The sequence below is a fragment of the Leucopleurus acutus genome (assembly GCF_964270905.1).
Source record: "Leucopleurus acutus genome assembly, chromosome: 9".
Classification (NCBI taxonomy): Eukaryota; Metazoa; Chordata; class Mammalia; order Artiodactyla; family Delphinidae; genus Leucopleurus; species Leucopleurus acutus.
In genome coordinates, this window is record NC_139144.1 from 10604216 (window position 1) to 10623388 (window position 19173).

General features: G+C 55.1%; 1 protein-coding gene across 2 annotated transcripts in view; it reads left to right on the top strand.

Annotated features, from left to right (window-relative positions):
- TNS3 (tensin 3) overlaps positions 1–19173 on the top strand; it is a 224120-nt gene that overhangs the window by 131846 nt on the left and 73101 nt on the right. For both annotated transcript variants that reach the window (XM_082846490.1, XM_082846491.1), the window contains one exon: positions 17811–19070. In XM_082846490.1, coding sequence (XP_082702616.1) covers positions 17811–19070 — 1260 coding nt within the window. The remainder of the gene's footprint in view (positions 1–17810; positions 19071–19173) is intronic.

A 19173-nucleotide genomic window follows, 5' to 3' on the forward strand; every position in this document is an offset into this window, starting at 1 on the left:
CCTTCCAGCTGAAAACCTGCTGGTCCCTGGGCCGGGGTGAGGCCTGCAGACAGCATAATCCCCTCTAGACAGTTTGAAGAGAAAAGATACATTTCTAGGGCACTGGGTGGCGAGCTTCTGGACAGATGTGACTGTCTACCCCAGTGGGCTTGACCATCTCTGGGCGCTGCCCTCGGGGCCCCAGCTGCACGGTGAACCCTCTGCTCGGGGCCCAGGAAATGGAGTTGAGCTGCGTTGGGCGGCCCCACTTGCGTCGGGTGACAGGACAGGGCAGCGAGCGCTGTTCTGTCTAAAGACACCTTACCGACTCTATATTGGTTGTTCATTAACATTGAACTCCTGGCTGGCAGCCCTGTAACTCATGCCTGAGCAGAGCTGATCTACACCCGTGTTTCCTCCATAAGGCACCCCGTGGCCTCCGGCTCTGTGGAACAGCGCTTCAGCACTTTGCTGGGGGGCCACTGTAAATAGAAAAAGCACCGACAAAGTGCACGGAAATGCAAAAGGTGTGGCATGAAATAGGCCTGGAGGAGGCTGCTTTATGGTGTGAGAGCTGAAAGGAGAAGGCAGGGGTCCCTTTGTTCCACCACAGCTACGAGCCTGTGTGTGGGACCCTGGAAACTTCTACCACTCTGTGCATGTCAGTGAGTGACCACGAAAATGCTGTGTGTATTGACTTGAGGGTTACAAGTAAGGCATTCTTAGTGAGCAGGTGAATTTTCAGATATGGAATCATGAATGATGGGCATTGGCTGTACTTACTGTTTCTGTTCCTTTTGTCCCTCCCACGGGGCTAAGTCCTCTGCGCCCAGGGACCACAACCGGCCGGTCCCAGGGAGGTCTAAGAGTCACAGCTCTGCCCCAGCTGCCTGGGTTTGTTTTCCTGCCTCTCTGCCTGTGCTGTGTGGCCTTGGACAAGTTACTGTGTCCTTTCCTCCTCTGCACGGTGGGAATAGTGTAGCTCCAGAGCTGCTGAGAGGATGCAGTGAAATGGTCAGCACGAGGCACTGAGCACATCCTTCAGATGACGGGGTCCTATCAACAGTGTGATCACTTCCTCTGAAGCCCAGAGATTGATGGAGACCCTGGTCTAACATGAGGTCGGTGAAGGTGTGTGGCACCCTGAGCTGTGGGAGAAGCACGTGTCTGTCTTTCCCTGCACGGTCAGGTGGCAGCACAGCATGGCGACACCAAGTGGGGCCTTGCTCTCGGCTCTGGTGACTTTTCTGTTCCACCCAGAAAACCTTTCTGTTCCCGTCTCTCATCTTGGCGCTGACGCTGCTCAACGATGAATGTCGCTGCTGCTACAACTTCTCGTGGCACAGAGCGCGTTGTGCCAGCAGGCTGTGATGGCTGGGGGGGTGCCCACCGCACCGCACGGGTCCCTGGACTCGGGGTGCCACGCCCAGAGGCAGTGTTGAGCCCCCGCTGGAGGCCGGGAGTGACGCAGGATCCCAGCAAAGCAAGTGCGCACAGCCCCGCCCCTCTCTCCCACGAGGGCTGCGGCTCTGGGGCTGCTCTCCTGCTCTTTCTGTCTCGCTCGACGAGGCACGTCCTTGTCTGAAATGGCCTATTTTAATTAGATCATCCTAGAGATAACCCCAGCTCTGGGAGTTCTTTTCTGTTCTACATACATTTGCCCTTTTTCACGCGTCTCATATTTCCATAGGGGCTGCCGTGTTTCTGATGCTATGTTGAGCTCAGGGAGAGAAAATAAGCAGACATACCTATGTGTGTATTTGTGTATGTATGTGTGCATATGTGTGTGTGTGCATGTGTGTGTGTGCATATGTGTGTGTGCATATATGTGAGTGTGTATATATGTATGTATAGATGTGTGCGTGTGCATATGTGTGTATGTGTATATATGTGTGTATGTGTTTGATATACATGGTGTGTATGTGTGTTCGTGTGTACATGTGTGTGTTTATGTGTACATGTGTGGATGTGGATGTGTGCGCAAGTGTGTGTATGTGTACCTATCTCTCTGTCTACCTCAGCAGTGGCCATAAGATGCCCCATGTGCCTTGGGAGGACTAGGTACCAGGAATTAGGGAAATATGGAAGAGAAGCAGCTGCTCAGCCTGTGTATTCGAGGGAGATGCAGGAAGAAGATGGCTCTTGTAGGCAGGGGTGCGGGAAGGGGGCGTGGGGGAGCCTGGCGTTTACCTGCCTCATTGCAGGCATGCTGCAGGAGGCGGCAGGCGCTGGGTGAAGGGCGGTGTCAGGGCCCGGACAGGAGGGCAGCAGTGAAGAGGCTTCTGGAGACCCTGGACTCGGGTGTGGCTCTGGGTGGGCAGTAGGCGGTTTCCTGTTTAGGAGGTAGATGACTAAGACTCTCCGCCAGATTCAGCTCAGGGGTTGGGGCAGGGAAGCTTCCAGAACAGCCCACGGTTGGGCATGAAGCCTCGCTGTGCCCCCCTTTCCTCTGTTCCTGGCTTTAACCAATGAATGAGTTTCTGGCCACCGGTAAAACTCGTGGATCCAAGGTTGCATAGACGGGGGCCACCGTCCCCCAGGTTTTGGTTCTGCTACTTCAAGCTGCTACCTTACAAACATCCTGTAGTCAGACTCGGCCTCCCAGGTGACCACAGTTGTCCCAGAGCTTCAGGGGAGACTTAGATTTCTCACCACCTTCACAATAAGACGCAGTCCTCTCACTCTCCCAGGCAGGACGCTCTGCAGAGCCTGCGGCAGTTGGCCTGCTGACAAGTTGGGTCAGGAAGCGGCTGGCCACGGGTGTGTGCAGAGTTAGAAGTGCCAGGTCCATTTGTGACATTTAGGTGTTGCCATTTTGAACGTGGATTTGAAAGCATTTCTTCCCAGAGGTTGTGGTTGGGTGTTGAGATTTGGAAAAGCAAAGCAAGCTTTGGCGACTTAGCAGAAGGAGGGTCCACTGGAACCTGGGGGATGAGACCTTAGGTCCTGGATCTGTTCTCTGTCCAAGGCCAGGCTCCCCGCTGGCAGAATGGGAACGCTGCTGGCTGAGCTTCCAGAACGTAGGGGCTGCCTCATCGGTGTACATGTGTGTATGTGTGTGTGTGCACACGTGCGTGTATGTGTCATCAGTGTCTGGCCACGGCCACCACTCACTGAATGCCTCCACTCTCTGTATCCAGACTGAGAAGAACTTGCTTAGATCCTGCGCCCAGCCAGGCTTTTCCGAGCATGGCTGGCTTTGACGGTTCGGGGCAGAGTGACGGCGTTGACCCGGCCCACGCTGTGTCAAATGCTGATGGCATCTGCGTGTAGATGGATGAGGTGGGCCTCTCGCTCGGACCTCAGCAAGCACCCTCCTTGTGCTCTCTTGATTTATAGCCTCTGACCCCCTGGCCTTGCCAGGTCCCCTTCCAGGTGTGAACCCCTGACCCAGAGTTAATCCTCCCCTGATAAGGGCTTTCAGGCAGCGGTTGGGATGGAGGGCCGTGGCTACATCTTATCTGAAATACAAGGGTCTCACCATCTGTGCTAAGAACCGTAAAGTCCTTCGGGCGTTAGCGTTTTGAAATGGACTGGATCCTGTCAGAAGAGTTAAGTGCGATGTCAGAAGCTGTTAATGAGTCATGACCGGCCCTGAGCTGCCATCTCAGAATCCATTGCTTTTCTAGCCCAAGTGGTGTCAGAGAGATCGACTCAGAATTCACGTCGTCCTGGACGAGTTTGCATGAAGTAGCCCGTGTCAGTCTCCCGGGGATGGCTAGAAGCCTTAAGTAGCATCACCCCAGGACAGACCGTGAACAGAGGCACTGAGAGTTGGCTTGACTTCACCGGGGTCCTTGGCCCCCAACTTGCCCCCATCCCTGTGGGACCCACCGCAGGAGTGAGCGTGTCCTGTGGGACCCACCGCAGGAGCGAGCGTGTCCTGTGCTCTGGGGCACGGTTCTGAAAGGCAGGTGGCTGTTGACCTGCCCGCAGCTCCAGTACCTCCCTAGACTCCAGCCAAGTGCATGTTTTTCCCGCTCTCACTTTTTCCTCCTGCCCTTTATGACTGGCGTCGGCATCGCTCCTGCCCTTCGATGCTGCCCCTGCTGTAGCAGCAGGCACCCGGGGATCCCCGCCCATGCCCTGCATCCCGTCTCTGGAGCACTCTGTCACTGGCGCCCTGCCTTGGGAACCAGCAACTGGTGGGTTCTCTGAGAGATGAAACTAGAAGTGGGCCCGACCCCCTGGTTTCCCTAAAACCCCAAGTCACACAACTTGTACATGAGAGTGAACTCAGAGCGTGTGTACATGTGGCGTGGGGAGGGGTTTGTTTCCTGTCCCCTTGTTTAAAAGCTCTTGCAGACCCACTTTTACCAGATTGCATCTCAGTCAAGCCCCTCCTGGCCGCTTCCCTCCCGGCCTGGACAGTGGCACGTTGGCTGGGTGAGTTAAGCTCAGATCCAATCTGGTGAATTTCCTTCTGTGTCCTCCGTGGGGAGAACTTCCTCAATAACGGGCAGGACTGCAGCCTTCCCTGCAGAGCCTGCTGGTGCATTTCTGCCAAGACAGGGCTCAGGCATTTTGGCAATGTCACCAATACGGGAATGACTCCAGACTTGAAGTGTTTGACCACCAGAAGCAAAAGCCTGAGAGAGAAAGGGGCTGAGCTGCTCGTGAGCGTCCTCCTCCCAGCACGTGCACGCATCCCCTCCTTCCGTCTCGTGCCTGATGTGGTTGCAGTGTCACCCTGCCTCCCGTCTCTTCAGACTTACCGAATGGAGGGGGTGGGCTTTCAGATCCCACGGATGTGACTTTATCACACGCTCCCTTTGGAAAGGGCTGCAAATTGGAGCGGACCCAGGGGTCCTCAAGAGGGAAAAGTTCCCCATGAATTAAGGGAAAAGGGAGGTGTTTTGTAAGAAGGGGCAGCTGGGGAAATCCTTTATTTTGTCTCTGTAGAGACAGTTGTCACGTGCCTCTTCCTTTTACATAAATGGGTCTCTGCCATTTATGGGGATGCTCTCTTGGCGATGGTATTGATGGTGGCAATGAGGGTGTTCCTGGGGTCAGACTCTACGTCCTGTAGCTCTAGGAGTCCAAGCAGGTACTTCAGGAGGGGCTGGAGGGAAAGCATGGGCTTCCAGAGGGAAAGGAGTTTTGGAAGGAGTGGGGCGGGGGCAGAGGTACCTCTTCCGGCCTCGTGGTGGGCAGCTGTCCCTCTGGGGCCTGGGGCCGGGTCTGGCCAGGCAACGGTCACCACTTTCTAATTCCAGAACATTTCTGTCAGCCCCAAATGAAACCCCGTGCCCACTGGCAGTCACTCCCCAGTCCTTCTCTTCCAGCCCCAGGTGACCTCGTCTTCCTTCTCTGTGAATTTCCCTCGTCTGGACATTTCACACAGTGTGTGGCTTTCTGTGACAGGTGTCTTTCACGTTGCCTGATGATTTGAGCGTTCACTCATTTTGTTTCGGTACTTCCCTCCTTTTTCATGGCCGAATAATGTTCCAAAGTGTGGCTAGACCCCCATTGTGTTGGTTCATTCATCAGCAGGTGGGCGTGAGGGTTACTTCCACCTTTTGGCTATTGTGATTAATGCTGCTGTGAGCCTTCTTATACATGTTTTGACCTTGGGCTGTTCTTATACTGCCGACGTTTCCTACTACTTTGTGAAATTTCCACTGCTTTTAGTCCCAGTTGGTTTTCCTTTTCTGGATATTTCTTCTGTCTTTATGGGTATCACACCAGGAATCACACTGAACGTTCTGCGGGTCTCCTGTCCCACTTTGCCGACTCCTCCCAGGAACATTCGGGAACCCACCAAGTCTTTTTCAGTATCAGTTAGGTCACCCCACGCACAAAATTCTACCTCTGTAGCTTTGAAAGGTTGGAGGCCTTTCAAAAACACTGAGCCACGGGGCTCCCTTTTGGCCACACATCAGCAGCGTGTCCCAAGACCATGTTGTTTCAGGAGAGGTTGACACTAACAGCCTGAACGGGCTCTGTGTGATGGAAACCCACAGGTGGGAGCGGAGGAAACATGACGGTGTTTTGGGCGCGAGTAGCCGCACAACTGCCAAGATCTGAAGGTCGCACTGGTGCCAGTTGCCATGCATTCATGGAGGCTGTCGTGGTTCATTTGTGAAGCTGCCGTCAACATGAGGAAAACCCACCCTGCGCCCCACGCACTAGAAAATGAGCCACACGAAAGGCCAGGCTTCTTCTGACACACAGCTAGTCACGCAGCTTCGTTCTGTTAGAAATGGAGAAAAGAGACCACTGGCCGGGGTACAGCTGTTTCTGTCTCTTCCTCATTGTCGGTACCTTATTCTGTGTTTTCTTCACATGGTTGTCAGCTTTGGGATGCAGAGGTCTGATCTGAAGACTCTCTCCTGTAGAAGGCTAGGACCTCCACGCCCTCTGGACATGACCTTGGCTGCAACGCGACCAGGCCCCATTTTTCTCAGTCCTCAAAGCAGATCTTTCAGATTTCCGTTTCTAACGTCTTTTCTTTTGATGTGAATTCTTTGACGCAAAGTATTGTGTGATCAGTTAGTCATTTCCTTTATTGCAGTGACCGTGTTATTTGCAGAGTGGGCACGATGATGTCAGTTCCCTCGACAGGAACGGGGGTTGGTCAGGACCCTTTGCCGAACACCAAACTGAATAGACCTTCTTGCACAAGCAGTGCATTGTGTTCCGCAATAAAAGAGACGCTTTCTCCTGAGCACAGGTGTAACCTGTGCCTTGGTGGCCGTTTGGGGGGGTTTGTTGGAGAAATCTGTGTCTGGGACCTGCTGGCTCTGTCCCGTGTCCCCCCCTCAGGCTGATTGGGTGGTGACGTTTGTGAAGGTTCCAGTTGTGCTGTGGGATCCTGGAGGCATCAGAACGGCTTTGCCTGTTTGCTCTGGTGTCTTAGGTTCATTCAAGACTCGGAGCGTTTGGCTGTGCTGTGACCAACATGCGATCGAAGCACAGGGGGAAACCGTTCGCTGAAGCCCACCTAAGTTGCACATAAAGAGGCCTGAGGTGCAAGGAATCCCCGAAAGATAGGCCGTGTGCAGTTAACGCGGACAGTGAACTTGGCCACATCGAGCTTGAAAGAGAGACACAGCCCCAGGAGATGGGGGTGTAAAGGCTAAGACTTCCTGGCAGATATGCCGGAGAAAGCAAACGATGCTGAAACTGTGGTCTGTAAACCCAGGCAGCTTGGTGCTGGCTCTGCACGTCAGCTTGTCAGCCCGGGAAGCTTGGAAGGGAACACTGGTCCCGCTGGGTGGCTCTCGAATAGAAGCCTTTTCCCCGCCTCCTGAGCCTCCAGGGTTCAAATTTCACTAAACCTGATTGCAGGAAACCCCGTGTTTACATCGCACTGGCCTTTTTGGGTGGAACCAAAGTCCTTTTCTTAGCTAAGGAGATCTTCCACCTTCCACTACCTAGAGAGAGGGAGGCTGGGTCCCTGCGGGGGACACATGCCCCCATCCCGGAATGCTGCGTTCTGGGGTTGAAGGCTTTCTTCAGGGCCCAACAGATGTGGGCTGAACAAGCCGCAGGGCTGTCTGGAAGGAAGGTGAGCAGGGAGCATGTGTGTGCATGTGTGCGCGCGTGTGCACGGCTTCTGCTAGGCTGCAGAGACTCTCAGTTGAGACCAGAGAGTTGCCAGCCAGAAAAAGTACCAGAGGGATAGGATGGCACTCCCGGGAGAGGAGAGGGTGTTCGTTGGTGAGGAACGAGCTGAACAGCAGTTTTAACCTGGCAAGAGGGGAGGCCAGGGAGGCCTCCGGGAAGACTGTTTGCAGTTTAGAGGAGTCTTAGCTGCTTCTGCCCTTGGAGATTCAGTGATGGTTTGAAGTGGGGTTTATGTGCAGAAGCTCGTGGCCAGCTCTGCGGCTGGCTGGCCCAGGTGGCCTCTGAGTGGGGCCGCAGGACCTCCTGTTTTCACTGGAGTGCCTGGAAGGGAATCGGTGGCCAAGATAAGCGCCCTCGACAGGATGGCCCGAGCTGGGGTGTTGGTTGGACAGGAGAGGGGCCCCCTTAGGAGTGGTCCTGCCAGCATCGTGTCTGGGGCATGGTTGTCTGGGGCATGGTCACTGCGGCCGGGACACGCCTGCTGCCTCCCCACTGTGAAGCCCAGCGCTCCTTTATCACAGCATTCCGGGCCTCGCCCAGGGGACCGCCGGGAGGGCTTGGAATCGGTGTGGCTCCAGCTTCCCAGGTGCTGGGCCCTGACATTGGCGCGTCCCTTCCTGGACAGCCCTGTGCCTCTCTGGCTGGAACGCCCCCCCTCCTGCTCTCACTGTTTTTTTCAAGAATTTACAGCCTGCCTCGGTTTTAGAAAACATTTACACAGAGCTCGACTTGGCTCCAGAGGGAGCGGTTTCCATCTGCCCTCCTGGCAGGCCAGGTGCCACTTCCCCGCCTGGCATTCAGTGGGGTAGTTTTGGGTTCGGGGGTTCGGGCAGGCGTTTGCTCACAAGGTACGAGGATAGCATATCCAGAGAAGCTCCGTGCTCTGTGGAGTTATTTCTGGAACTCAGCCTGAGGAGGGGCTTGGGCCAGGCTCTCACACCCCTGGGGTTCCTAGCAGCTAATCACCATCTTCTGCCTTTTTGTTTAGGGGTAGAAGGCACATTTCACCTCACCTGTGACGTATCAGTCACCGTCTGTGCTGTTGTAGGCTAAAGGTAATATTCTCAGAGGCCCCAGTGTGGCCATCCTTTCTTAGCTCTCGATAGTTTTGGAATAGGACCTAATTCAGTACAAACACAGGGCTGTTAGTCTCATTGACTTGGTGAGATGACCAGGACTCCGCTGAGAGGGACGCCGGCCAAGCCTGGGTGTTTCTCCTGATTGTGAAGGTTCTGCAGCCTCCACAGGCCCCCAAGGGAAGAGGCATCCCTGGGACACTTCCAAAGCCACCTGCAGCTCTGAGGGTCACTGACCCCGCCCAGCCCAGCCTCCTGCCCTGGGCCCGTCCCCCTTCCAGCTGCTTTGCTCTGTGGCAGTGCTCGCCAGGCCTCAGAGACTGGGACCTCAGGTGCCCCCTCTGCCTGCACACCACACAGCAGGCACTGAGATGCTCGCCTGCTTCTCGACGTCTTGCAGGGCTGGGCCAGTGCCAGGGCCCATTCTCAAAATTGAAAGCTGGGCAGTTTGTCGCCGGTTCCACAGCTGGTCAGTCAGAGCCGCTGCAGCAGGTCTGGGAGAAACGGTCTCTAACCACTAGGGTGAGGGTCCCGAGATGTGCAGAGGTAAGGAAGGCCCCTGGGTGTGCTTTGGAAGATCCGCCCATGTGGCTGTCATCCTGCCTCTGAGCCCTGTGGAACGGGGCACAGTTCCCACGACCGCGCGGCTTCAGCAGAGGCGAGTTTGTGGTGAGCCCACTGAGACGATGCAGAGGCCCTCGGCGTCACTCAGCTAGCTTACTGCTACCGCTTTTGTCCTCGTGGTTATTGGTCCCAGAGGAAGCTGAGAAGCCGAGCAGATCACGTGGCTCGAACAATGTTTTACAGCTGGTGAGAGCTGGAGGTGGGCTGCTTGGCCGGCCGGAGGGCCGCGCTGTGCAGTTTGGGTTATAGAACCTTCAGGTAGGTTTTGTAAAATTCCATCTTTTACTTTAGGTCTCTATTAAAAAGCAATTCTTCAACATATTCCGAAGTGTAAGGTCAGTCAGGCTGAGTCAAGAATACTCATTAATGGGACAGCACGAGGCATTCTTATCATTCCCCAGGCTCTGGGCTGGAGGGAACACGGACAGGAACCCTGAATCATCAGGACAACTGTGGGGATGGGCAGGGACCGTGTTCACCCAGTGCCCACCTGTGCTTTTCCCTTTGTGTTTGGTCTCACCGAGTCGCCATGGTGATCCTGGGGCAGACCTCATCAAACACCTGTTGCCCGGCAACTTTTCCAATAAGGGAAGTGAAGCACAGAGAGGTTGAGTAACTCGCCCAAGGTCACACAGCCGCAGGGAGGATTTTTAATTAGGATTCACACCCAGGTGGATTATGCCAGAAAGTCCAGAAGGGGACTGAGGATGTGCACATAAATCACTCCAGTGAAAAAGTTAAAACAAGCTCTATGCCACAAGGGGGGCACGAAGGGACCCTGACAACTACCCGGAAGAGGAGAGAGCTCTCACCATCTCAGGGAGTCTAGGAGGAGGAAGGAAGGTCCTGGAAGAGAGGGAGAAAGTGGAGGAATTCAAGGCGGCGGGGGCGGGAGCAGAGAGAAAAGGAGATGGGGGGGCGGGAGGGGGCAGGCGGACACAGTGCCTGGGGGGTGGCCCATTGCACTGTGAGCCTCATTTCTGTCTTGATTTCATGACCTTTTTAAAAATCGAGGTATAATTTATTGGGTTGGCCAGGAAGTTCGTTTGGGTTTTTTGTAGCATGGAGACACCCGAACAAAGCTTTTGGCCAACCCAATACATACATAGAGTAAAGTTCACTCTGTTTGCTGTGCATCTAGGGGTTTGACTTCCTATCCTGCAGCTCCCACCACAGCTAAGACAAAGAACACGTCTGTCACCCCAATCATCCCTGGTGGCCCTTGGTAGCAGCCTCCCTGCCGCGAGCCCAGTGCCTGCCCCCGATCTCTTCCCTCCGGATGTCCGTGGAAGCCTCTGGAGTCCAGCTGCTCACTCAGTGCTTTGGGTGTAGTTGCAGGTGATGGCATCATTTGTCTGTCTTTCTTCTCAGACACTTTTCCCGGGAAGCCCGCGGCTGGTAGACTCATGGCGTCTGGTATTGGGACATGTTGATGGGGTCAGTTGGTTTAGCTGAGTGGCCTCGAGTAGTGAGTGAGCCGATTGGAGGGGCGAGCTGGAGGTGGTCCATGCGGGGCCGGCCGCAGGAGGCGGGAGTGACCGACTGCTCAGCAGTCTGCGCCCGGAGACGCAGCCTGTCTCCTGCTGAGTCAGCGTGGGCGGGGAGCCTTCCCTTTATCAGGGCTCCCAAGGGGCTGTGGGTGCGGTAGGCAGGGACCAAGTGGTGTACCCGGGAACAGCTCATTCATTGTAAGGACAGAAACGCGCAGCCTGCCATGGCTCCTGCTGCTGTAGCCTAGGAAACAGACATAACACTGCCATCATCAACCCGGCAGCCTCAAAGCACAGGATCCTGTCCCGACAGTGCACCATTTTGGGAGTTAGGGAGGAAAACAGAGTGCTTAAGTAGTTTCTAAGGAGTGTTTGTGTGTGTGTGTGTAAAAAGAAAACATTTAGGGAAATTCCTTTCCGAAATTAAATTGTTAATTTCACATGAAAGTGGTTGGTCAGGTTTAGAATTCCAGTGTTTTAAAAAAACAGAAAGCATGGATTTGGGAGTAGGGCAGAGGTAGGTTTGAATTCCAGATGATCTATTCAGTAGCCTTTTATTATCTTAAATATTAGCATAACCTCTCTGAGCCTCTGTTTTCTCATCTATAAGATGGGCTTGTCGATTACTGCCTCACAGGATTGCTTGGGGAATTAAGTGCGGTCCATCCCTGGAGCGTGACGGTGTCCTGGCACATAAGAGGTGCTTAAACAGAGCCTTTGTCTTTAGAGTGTCAGCCCCATTGCAGGAGACGGCTTTCCTGCATTCTCTCTTTCTCTGATGATAGAAATAACAATTCCTTGCAGCCTCACCTGAGAGCCGCTGTTCCCAGATGCATCCCTTCTTGCAATCCTGCTCTCTCTTTCTGCCTCTGCTAACCCGTCAGATGCCGTGAAGTGTGCCTGCCGCCCTCCGTATCTTGACACCTCTCCCTGTTCCCCAGGCTGGTTCATCCCAGCATGTAGTCGGGACTCTACTGAGTATTCCATTTCGATCTCCATAAACAACTCACTAGCAGCTGTGGCGAGTGCTCAGTAAACTCGTGCGACCGTTCCTGGAGAGGAGTTTTCTGGTTTTCTCTGTTGAAGACTTGCAAGGAGGATCCTGTTAGATCTTTTGAAATGAAAAGTTGCTTTTCAAGCAAACCTTTCACAAAAGTAAAACATAAGATGCGTAGAGTCAGTATATAGAAGAAAGAAAGATTTCAGCGAGCTTGACGAAGCCCTCAGGTTTGCTCTTTTGTTTGAAATGGATTTTTTGTGTTGGCGTCAGGCCCAGGGGACAGCTGAACTTACTAGAGATCAGTTCTACACCTTCTTCGTAGCCGAGTGGTTGGTGCTCGGATGGCGGTGGAGCTGAGATGCTGCCTTCCCTTTGGCTAATTCTTCACACACCTGTGAGCGCATACCTGTGAGCACAGGTGGGCATCGGTTAATCTGCGTTCAGCCAGGATGAGAAGGAATGTTTTCGGTTTTTTTTGTTTTTTAGGTCTGCCTCATTTTCTTTGCTTACTTTTGAAATATTTGGGGGGTGTCTCTTTTCCTTCTTGTGAGACAGCCCCGTTTCAAAAGTTGGGTGGGAACGGGCAGGGAACCGGCACACGGTAGCAGAGCAGGGGCGGGGAGTCCGTGCTTCGGCTTCTGCCCTTTAACGAGGCAAGAATGTCCACTGGCTCTTGTCTTTCTTCTGGTTCTTTTCCAGATGGGAACCTTCCTGGTGTGTCATTCAGCGGAAGCGATCAGAGCCGTAGTTAACATTTGTTTGATTTTTAACTAGGCCCCCGGATGCAGGGAAATCATTACCAGGAAACTCACAGGCCTCCTTTTGGAAGGGGCCCTGGGTTCTGGTCGGTGGGGCAGGGATGGCGGGAAGGGACAGGACACAGAGCAAGTGGTTGATCCTGCACTGGGACAGGCAAAGGCTCTTGTCCTGCATCTGCAGTGGAAAAGCTGGGGGTCCTGGGCGGGTCGTATCTCTACCTGGAGATTGGGGTCTTCATCTGCAGAATGAGGATTCATTCAGTTCCCCCAAACTCCCCTTGAGCTGGAAGCACAAAGTTAAAATGGGTCATTTAAATCTACAAAAGGATGCAAGGGGCGGATGAAGTGAATGCCTTCCAGACGTCTTCCGCTGGCCCCGCACTCACCCCAGCTTTGATAGCACTCTGAGCTCCGAGATGGAGCTGAGCTTCATACCCACAAGCCTCCTTCACCCCAGGGGTCCCACCTCCTTTCCCCTGGGAGCCCTTGGTGGTGGCAGTGGGACCCCAGCCATGCCAGGGATCACAGAGGGAGTTTGGCTCTGTCAGTTCTCTGAAAATTACTTTCTGCATCACTTTTCCAAATCTGAATTAAAAGGGGCACTGTACCATCAGTTAAGTCAGGGTGTCCTTAGAGACTGACCAAAGTTTTGGGGGGCTTCACACACCGAGGCTGGGGCTTGCGTCTCACTTTCCATGGAGGGTTTGGCAGTCAGTCAGTCGTGCAGTGACCCCCTCCCCCACGCCCCCCAGATAACTTTTGTCCCTGGCTGTGATTCTGTTTTCATTGCTCTCACCCTGCAGTTTTCACATGGGGTCTCAGAAAACAAAACACCAGCCCCGTAGGCAAGGTCGCCCTTCTCTAGATGTGGTTTAGAGGCGGGCCATGAGTAGGTGGGTGCACCCCGCCCATCCCTGCAGCTGTGGGGACGAACCTGCTTGGGAAGATCCATCTTAATGGCAGGAGGATGGAGGAGACGGGAAATGGCAAAGATGCGGTGCCATTGTTATGCACCTGCTGTATGCCAGGGCTCTGTCTTGCCCTCTTCACACCCGCAGTCCTGTGGCCGCACAGACAGTGCTCAGACGTCCCTCGGACCTTTGCCCCTCTGCCTGCACACTGGGTCACATTTAGGTTTGCACCTTTTGTTTTCTTCGACATTTTGGAATCCACTCGTTGACTTCGGCACCTTTCCAGTCGGGTTGCATTTGAAGGCCTACTCACTGGGGCTGTGCAGTCTACCTGGGGGAGAGGTGGTTATGATGTCCGGGGAGCGGAGGCCCTGGGGCTGCAGGTGGCCAAGGGCTATGGGCACTTCTACCTTCAGAAGGTTGGTTAGTTATTTTTAGCCTTTTAACCAGCTAAGGCAGCTGAACGTCTTTCCAAAATAGCTCCCCAGGCTTTGTCATGTGAGAACAAGCCAGAGCATTCAGTCTGTCAGTACTCAGTGCCCACTGGGTGCCAGGGGCTGGTTCCTAATGCTGGGGATACCACAGGGAGCAAAAAACAAACCCCTGCCCTCCTGGAGCCCACATTCTTGTGGGGGAGACAGTCTGCAGTAGGTCTGAAGGTAGGTGTGTGCCACAGACAAACACCCAGCAGGCAGAGAACGTCACGAGCAAAGGCCCTGGGGCAGGGGAGTGCCTGCTGTGGTCTGGGAGCAGCAAGGTGGACAGGGAAGAAATGAGCACAGTCAGGGAATGCCAGGCCTTGTCCACCTTGGAAGGGGCTTTTAATAATTATGGCTACCCTCAGGACTTCCCTGGTGGCGCAGTGGTTGAGACTCCGCCTGCCAGTGCAGGGGACACGGGTTTGAGCCCTGGTTCGGGAAGATCCCACATGTCGCGGAGCAACTGAGCCCGTGCGCCGCAACTACTGAGCCTGCGCTCTAGAGCCTGCGAGCCACAACTACTGAAGCCCACTTGCCTAGAGCCCGTGCTCCGCAGCAAGAGAAGCCACCGCAATGAGAAGCCCGCGCACCTTAATGAAGAGTAGCCACCGCTCACCGCAACTAGAGAAAGCTCGCGCGCAGCAACGAAGACCCAATGCAGCCAAAAATAAAATAAATAAATACATAAAATTTAAAAAAAGAGATAATTATGGCTACCGATCTCAGGAGCCTAGGTCCTGGGTTCTTTATATATGTTCTCTAATTCTTATAAGTGCATTGAAAGATAAGACTAATTATTCCCTTTTATAAGTGAAGAATCAGGGGATTGAACAGTCTAAATGTCCTGACCAGGAAAGTACAGAGTAAATGCAGAACAGGAGTCCATCTCCGGGTGCAGGGAAACTCAGTCCGAGTCCTTTTGCAAAGAGTGCAAGGCAGGGACAGTGGGTACCGGAGGCCCCTTTTCCTCCTCACCCCAAGTCTGACTCCCACACTCCCCGGGATCACAAAGCATGGGTGCAGTAGGGTGTCTCTGGAGGCCCCTGGACAGCCCCCCAGAGGCCCTGTGCCTTTGGGAAGATTTGAGCTCCTACAGAGTGATTCAGAAGTTTGGGCGAGTCTGACTTTGAGGGTTCTCGGAGATGGTTCGTATCCTTTTCCTATAGATATACCGTTTACCGGACGTTTTCTGACATAGACAGTCACCCGTGTGTGTGGTAGGACGTTTAGCAAAGGGTCTGCAGTGGTGTCTCGCCACCGCCCCCCGAGCAGCTCTGAGAGCCCATGAGACCAAGGCTGAAGTGCCCAGCGCCTGGCCTCGCACAGAGCCAGTGTTTAGTCCGTGGCAAGCGGGCTGTTTTTTAATGCGTTTATTATCATTTTTAAGATTTCTGCTACTAATAAAAATAATAAGAATGGGATTACTCGTAGCTCGCAGCCAAGGGGAAATGTCCTGTTCCGTTTCCTGCAGGCCCTATGGACTGTTCCTCACGTGGGGTCGCCACGGGGTTCTACTCAAAATGATTAACGGGCACTGCGTGAATTTAAATCAGAAGAATCTTTGTACAGCTGCTTTTTGGCTTCCTTGTTTCCCCTTAACTCATTGCGCCAGTCCGTTTTCATTTAGATTCAGGGAGAAGGACTTGAGTCATGGACGCATGGACATCTGTTTCTAGAAATCCCCACTGGCTGGCTGTGTGCTGGTCGTCTGTCCTGGCCTCCCCTCCGCTCTGGTGGGACTGGGATTCTTACAGAGGGGAGTGTGCTCTCCTGCTCTCTCTGCAGAATAGAAGGGAAACACCTGGTTCCCCAGGTCTTGCCTTAGTTGAGTTTTCCTGGCCACAGAGGGTCTCCCACAGAAGCCACGTTAGAAGGCTAGAAGGGCTAGAAGGGCTAGAAGGACACTCATCTGTGTGCTGTGACTTTCAGTGCCCATGTTTGAGCTTCATGTAGAGCACAGCCAAACCCTTGTTGTGCAGCTGGGCCAACACAGGGTTGGTGGCCCCAGGCCGGGTTGGGGTAGAGCCAGGACTTGAACTGGTGTCTGTTTGACGCTCCAGCTCCCGCTTCACCCACGGGCCGTTCTGCGTGAGCCCAGCAGTGTCCTAAGCGTGATGACCTAGTGGCTCACACATGGGTTGATTCTGCACTTCCACGGTTGTAGGGGTGACGTTTGCAGGTGCCCTGTAACTTGAGGGCGCTCATTTCGGGGTCCTTGTGTGCAAAGCTGGGTGCAGCAGGTCCTCCCTCTGGCACCTTTGGGTCACTCGCTGACCCCACGCAGAGCATCATGACCGAGTGCTACCTCTTTGTGAGCAGGGCCCCGGGCGGCCAAGGGCTCCCAGGCTGCAGAGCCAGAGAGCATGGGTTCTGGTCCCACCTGGGCTTCCCCTTGACCTTGGGCAAGTTACTGATGCTCCTTCAGCATCAATTCTTTTTCTTTAGAAGGGGAATATGCTAGAAGGTTAGAGGAAATGTGCTGAGTGCACACCCCGTGATAGGTGCTCTGTGGCCACCGGCTGTCATTGACACCTGCCCCAATTACCCCGCAGCTGCATCCAGCTCCTGCCTCTGACTTAGATGCTCACGTCACCAGTTGCCTGCCTTGAAGACTTGGTTTATTTACCGTATTTTATGTATCATTTCTCCCCCCAGCCCTCCCCACCAGGCGCTACGTTAAGGTGAGGGTCGCTGAGATTCATGCCGGCCTGCACTCCGGTGTTTGTTTGCCATCCCCCATCACTTCTAGCCCCGCTTCTTCCTCTTGGGCACAGTTGAGATAAGAAGGAAGCCGGGCTCGCATGTGCTCTCAGCACAGCACCCCCAGATACCCCACAGATCTCTGTCCTGGCGTGTCACCCCGGTGTTTTTTAAAAAAGCCGGAAGCTGCTGATGGTGGAGTGCACGCAGCCCACCAGGGCCAGAGCCGAGCCGGGTCCCTCCAGAGCGGCTCCAGGCCCGGTTGCTGCCGGGAGGCAGTGGCTTCCAGGACCCCAGACAGCGTGGGTCAAGCCCTCTGCAGCTCCGTTATTGTGGTGGTATGCCGGCAATTTCACAGTTGGGCAGACAGGGAGGCAGAGGAGGATGGAGCGGGAGGGAGGTGCTGACCTCAAGCTCTCTTGTGCTGTTGGGTGCCCTCCCGGCTCTTTGCTGTGAGCCAGGGAGTGGTGACTGCCGCAGCCAGGACTAATAGGAGCGCTCTTCCCGTCTGCCTCTGAGGCCTCATTTTGTTTTCTCGGCCGTCCTGACGCGTGGAGATCAGTGCTTCCCCTTCTGTGTTCTGAGGTCCTGCCGTGTCTTTATCAGCACCTCCTTGGCCCAGAGATGCTGCCCTAATGGGGAGGCAGGGCCGGGACGAGTTCTGTGTTTTCTCTTTTCGTTGAGTCGCATATTTAGGTTTTAGAGGATCTCAGAAGGTTGAGGACAGCAGGCTCCTAAATCAGATGTCCCGCTTCCCAAGGACTGTCACCCGCATCCCTGGAGGCCGCTTCATAGATGCTGACAGAAGCTCTCTCCTGTCACAGGCGCCACCCATTCTTGAGTCTTAGAGATTTGTGGGCAGCGCCGTGTTCAGCTTTCAAACTAAGGACGCCATCAACAGTGAGCCCTCGAGGCAAGACGAGTCCAGTGTGGAGAGGCCCAGAGGTTCTCTAAATGACCGTTCTCTTTGCATAAAAATGTAGAAGCAATTCAGGGCCTGAAAATGTTTGATTATTTAGTGTTTTTCGTTGGCGTTTGCTTCGCAGGAGTGTGTGTAGAATTGGGGGACCCTAGAGGCATCTTTGGCCCTGATTGTTCTAAGTTGTCTGCTGTGAATCCGTTTATTTGTTCAGACAGAAATATAGGCCTGTTCCAAGAGTGCGAAGCCCCTTTCCGTCCTTGACTTACAGTCCATCTCTCCGTCTCTCCTTTTCTCCCCACCAGTGGTGCACACGCAGGGCCCTGTGGACGGCAGCCTTTATGCCAAGGTGGGAAAGAAGAGCACCTCGGATCCCAGTGTCCCAGGTGGGTCCCCCGCTGTCCCGGCCGCCAGCAGCCCAGACCACAGCGACCACACCCTGTCTGTCAGCAGTGACTCGGGCCACTCCACGGCCTCGGTGAGGACCGACAGGACCGAGGAGCACCTGGCTCCGGGACCCAAGAGGGGCCTGAGCCCCCAAGAAAAGGCCGAGCTGGATCAGCTGCTCAGTGGCTTTGGTCTCGAAGATTCTGGAAGCCCCCTCAAGGACATGAGTGATGCTTGCAGCAAGTACAGCGGGACCCGCCACGTCGTACCGGCCCAGGTCCACGTGAACGGAGACAGCACCCCCAAGGACCGAGAGACGGACATCCTGGACGACGAGATGCCCAGCCACGACCTGCACAGTGTGGACAGCATCGGGACCCTCTCCTCCTCCGAGGGCCACCAGTCAGCCCACCTGGGCCCCTTCACCTGCCACCAGAGCAGCCAGAACTCCCTCCTGTCTGATGGATGCAGCAGCGCCGCTGGCGACGATCAGCACGGTGCTCTTGCCCCCGATCTGGGCCTCGCCGTGGAGCCCCCGTACGAGCGCGAGCAGGCTTTCGGGAGCCGCGAGCCCAAGCCGCCGCAGCCTGTGCTCAGGAAGCCCTCCGTGCCCGCCCCGACGCAGGCCTACGGGCAGAGCAGCTACTCCACGCAGACCTGGGTGCGCCAGCAGCAGATGGTGGCCGCTCACCAGTACGGCTTCACCCCCGACGGGGAGGCCAGGCTCGGCGGCCGCGGCACCGCTGACGGTTCCGGCCTGGCGCAGACCCAGCCTAGGGTCCCGCTCACCCCTACCCGGGGGACTAGCAGCAGAGTGGCCGTCCAGAGGGGCATAGGCCCCGGGCCACATCCCCCCGACACGCAGAGACCCCCTCCCGGCAAAGCAGCGCTCAAACCCAGGATTCCAGATGTCAGAGTCGTGAATGGTACTGGCCCGGAGCTGAGCACAGACCCTTCCCCTGGCTCACCCACCCTGGACATCGACCAGTCCATCGAGCAGCTCAACAGGCTGATCTTGGAGCTGGACCCCACCTTTGAGCCCATCCCCACCCACGTGAACATGCTGGGTAGCCAGGCCAACGGCCCCGCAGCCCCAGACGGTGTGGGAGGTGGGCTGCGGGCGAGTGGCCGCCTGCAGGACACGGGAGAAGGCCCTGGCAGGGCCCCCGCGAGGCAAGGTGAGCCGCTGTTCCGTGGGATGCATGCTTGCCCGGGTCTGGGTTTTGCAGAATGGGGATTCATGGAAGAGCGCCGGGCTCGACACAGGGTCCGGGGGAGGGG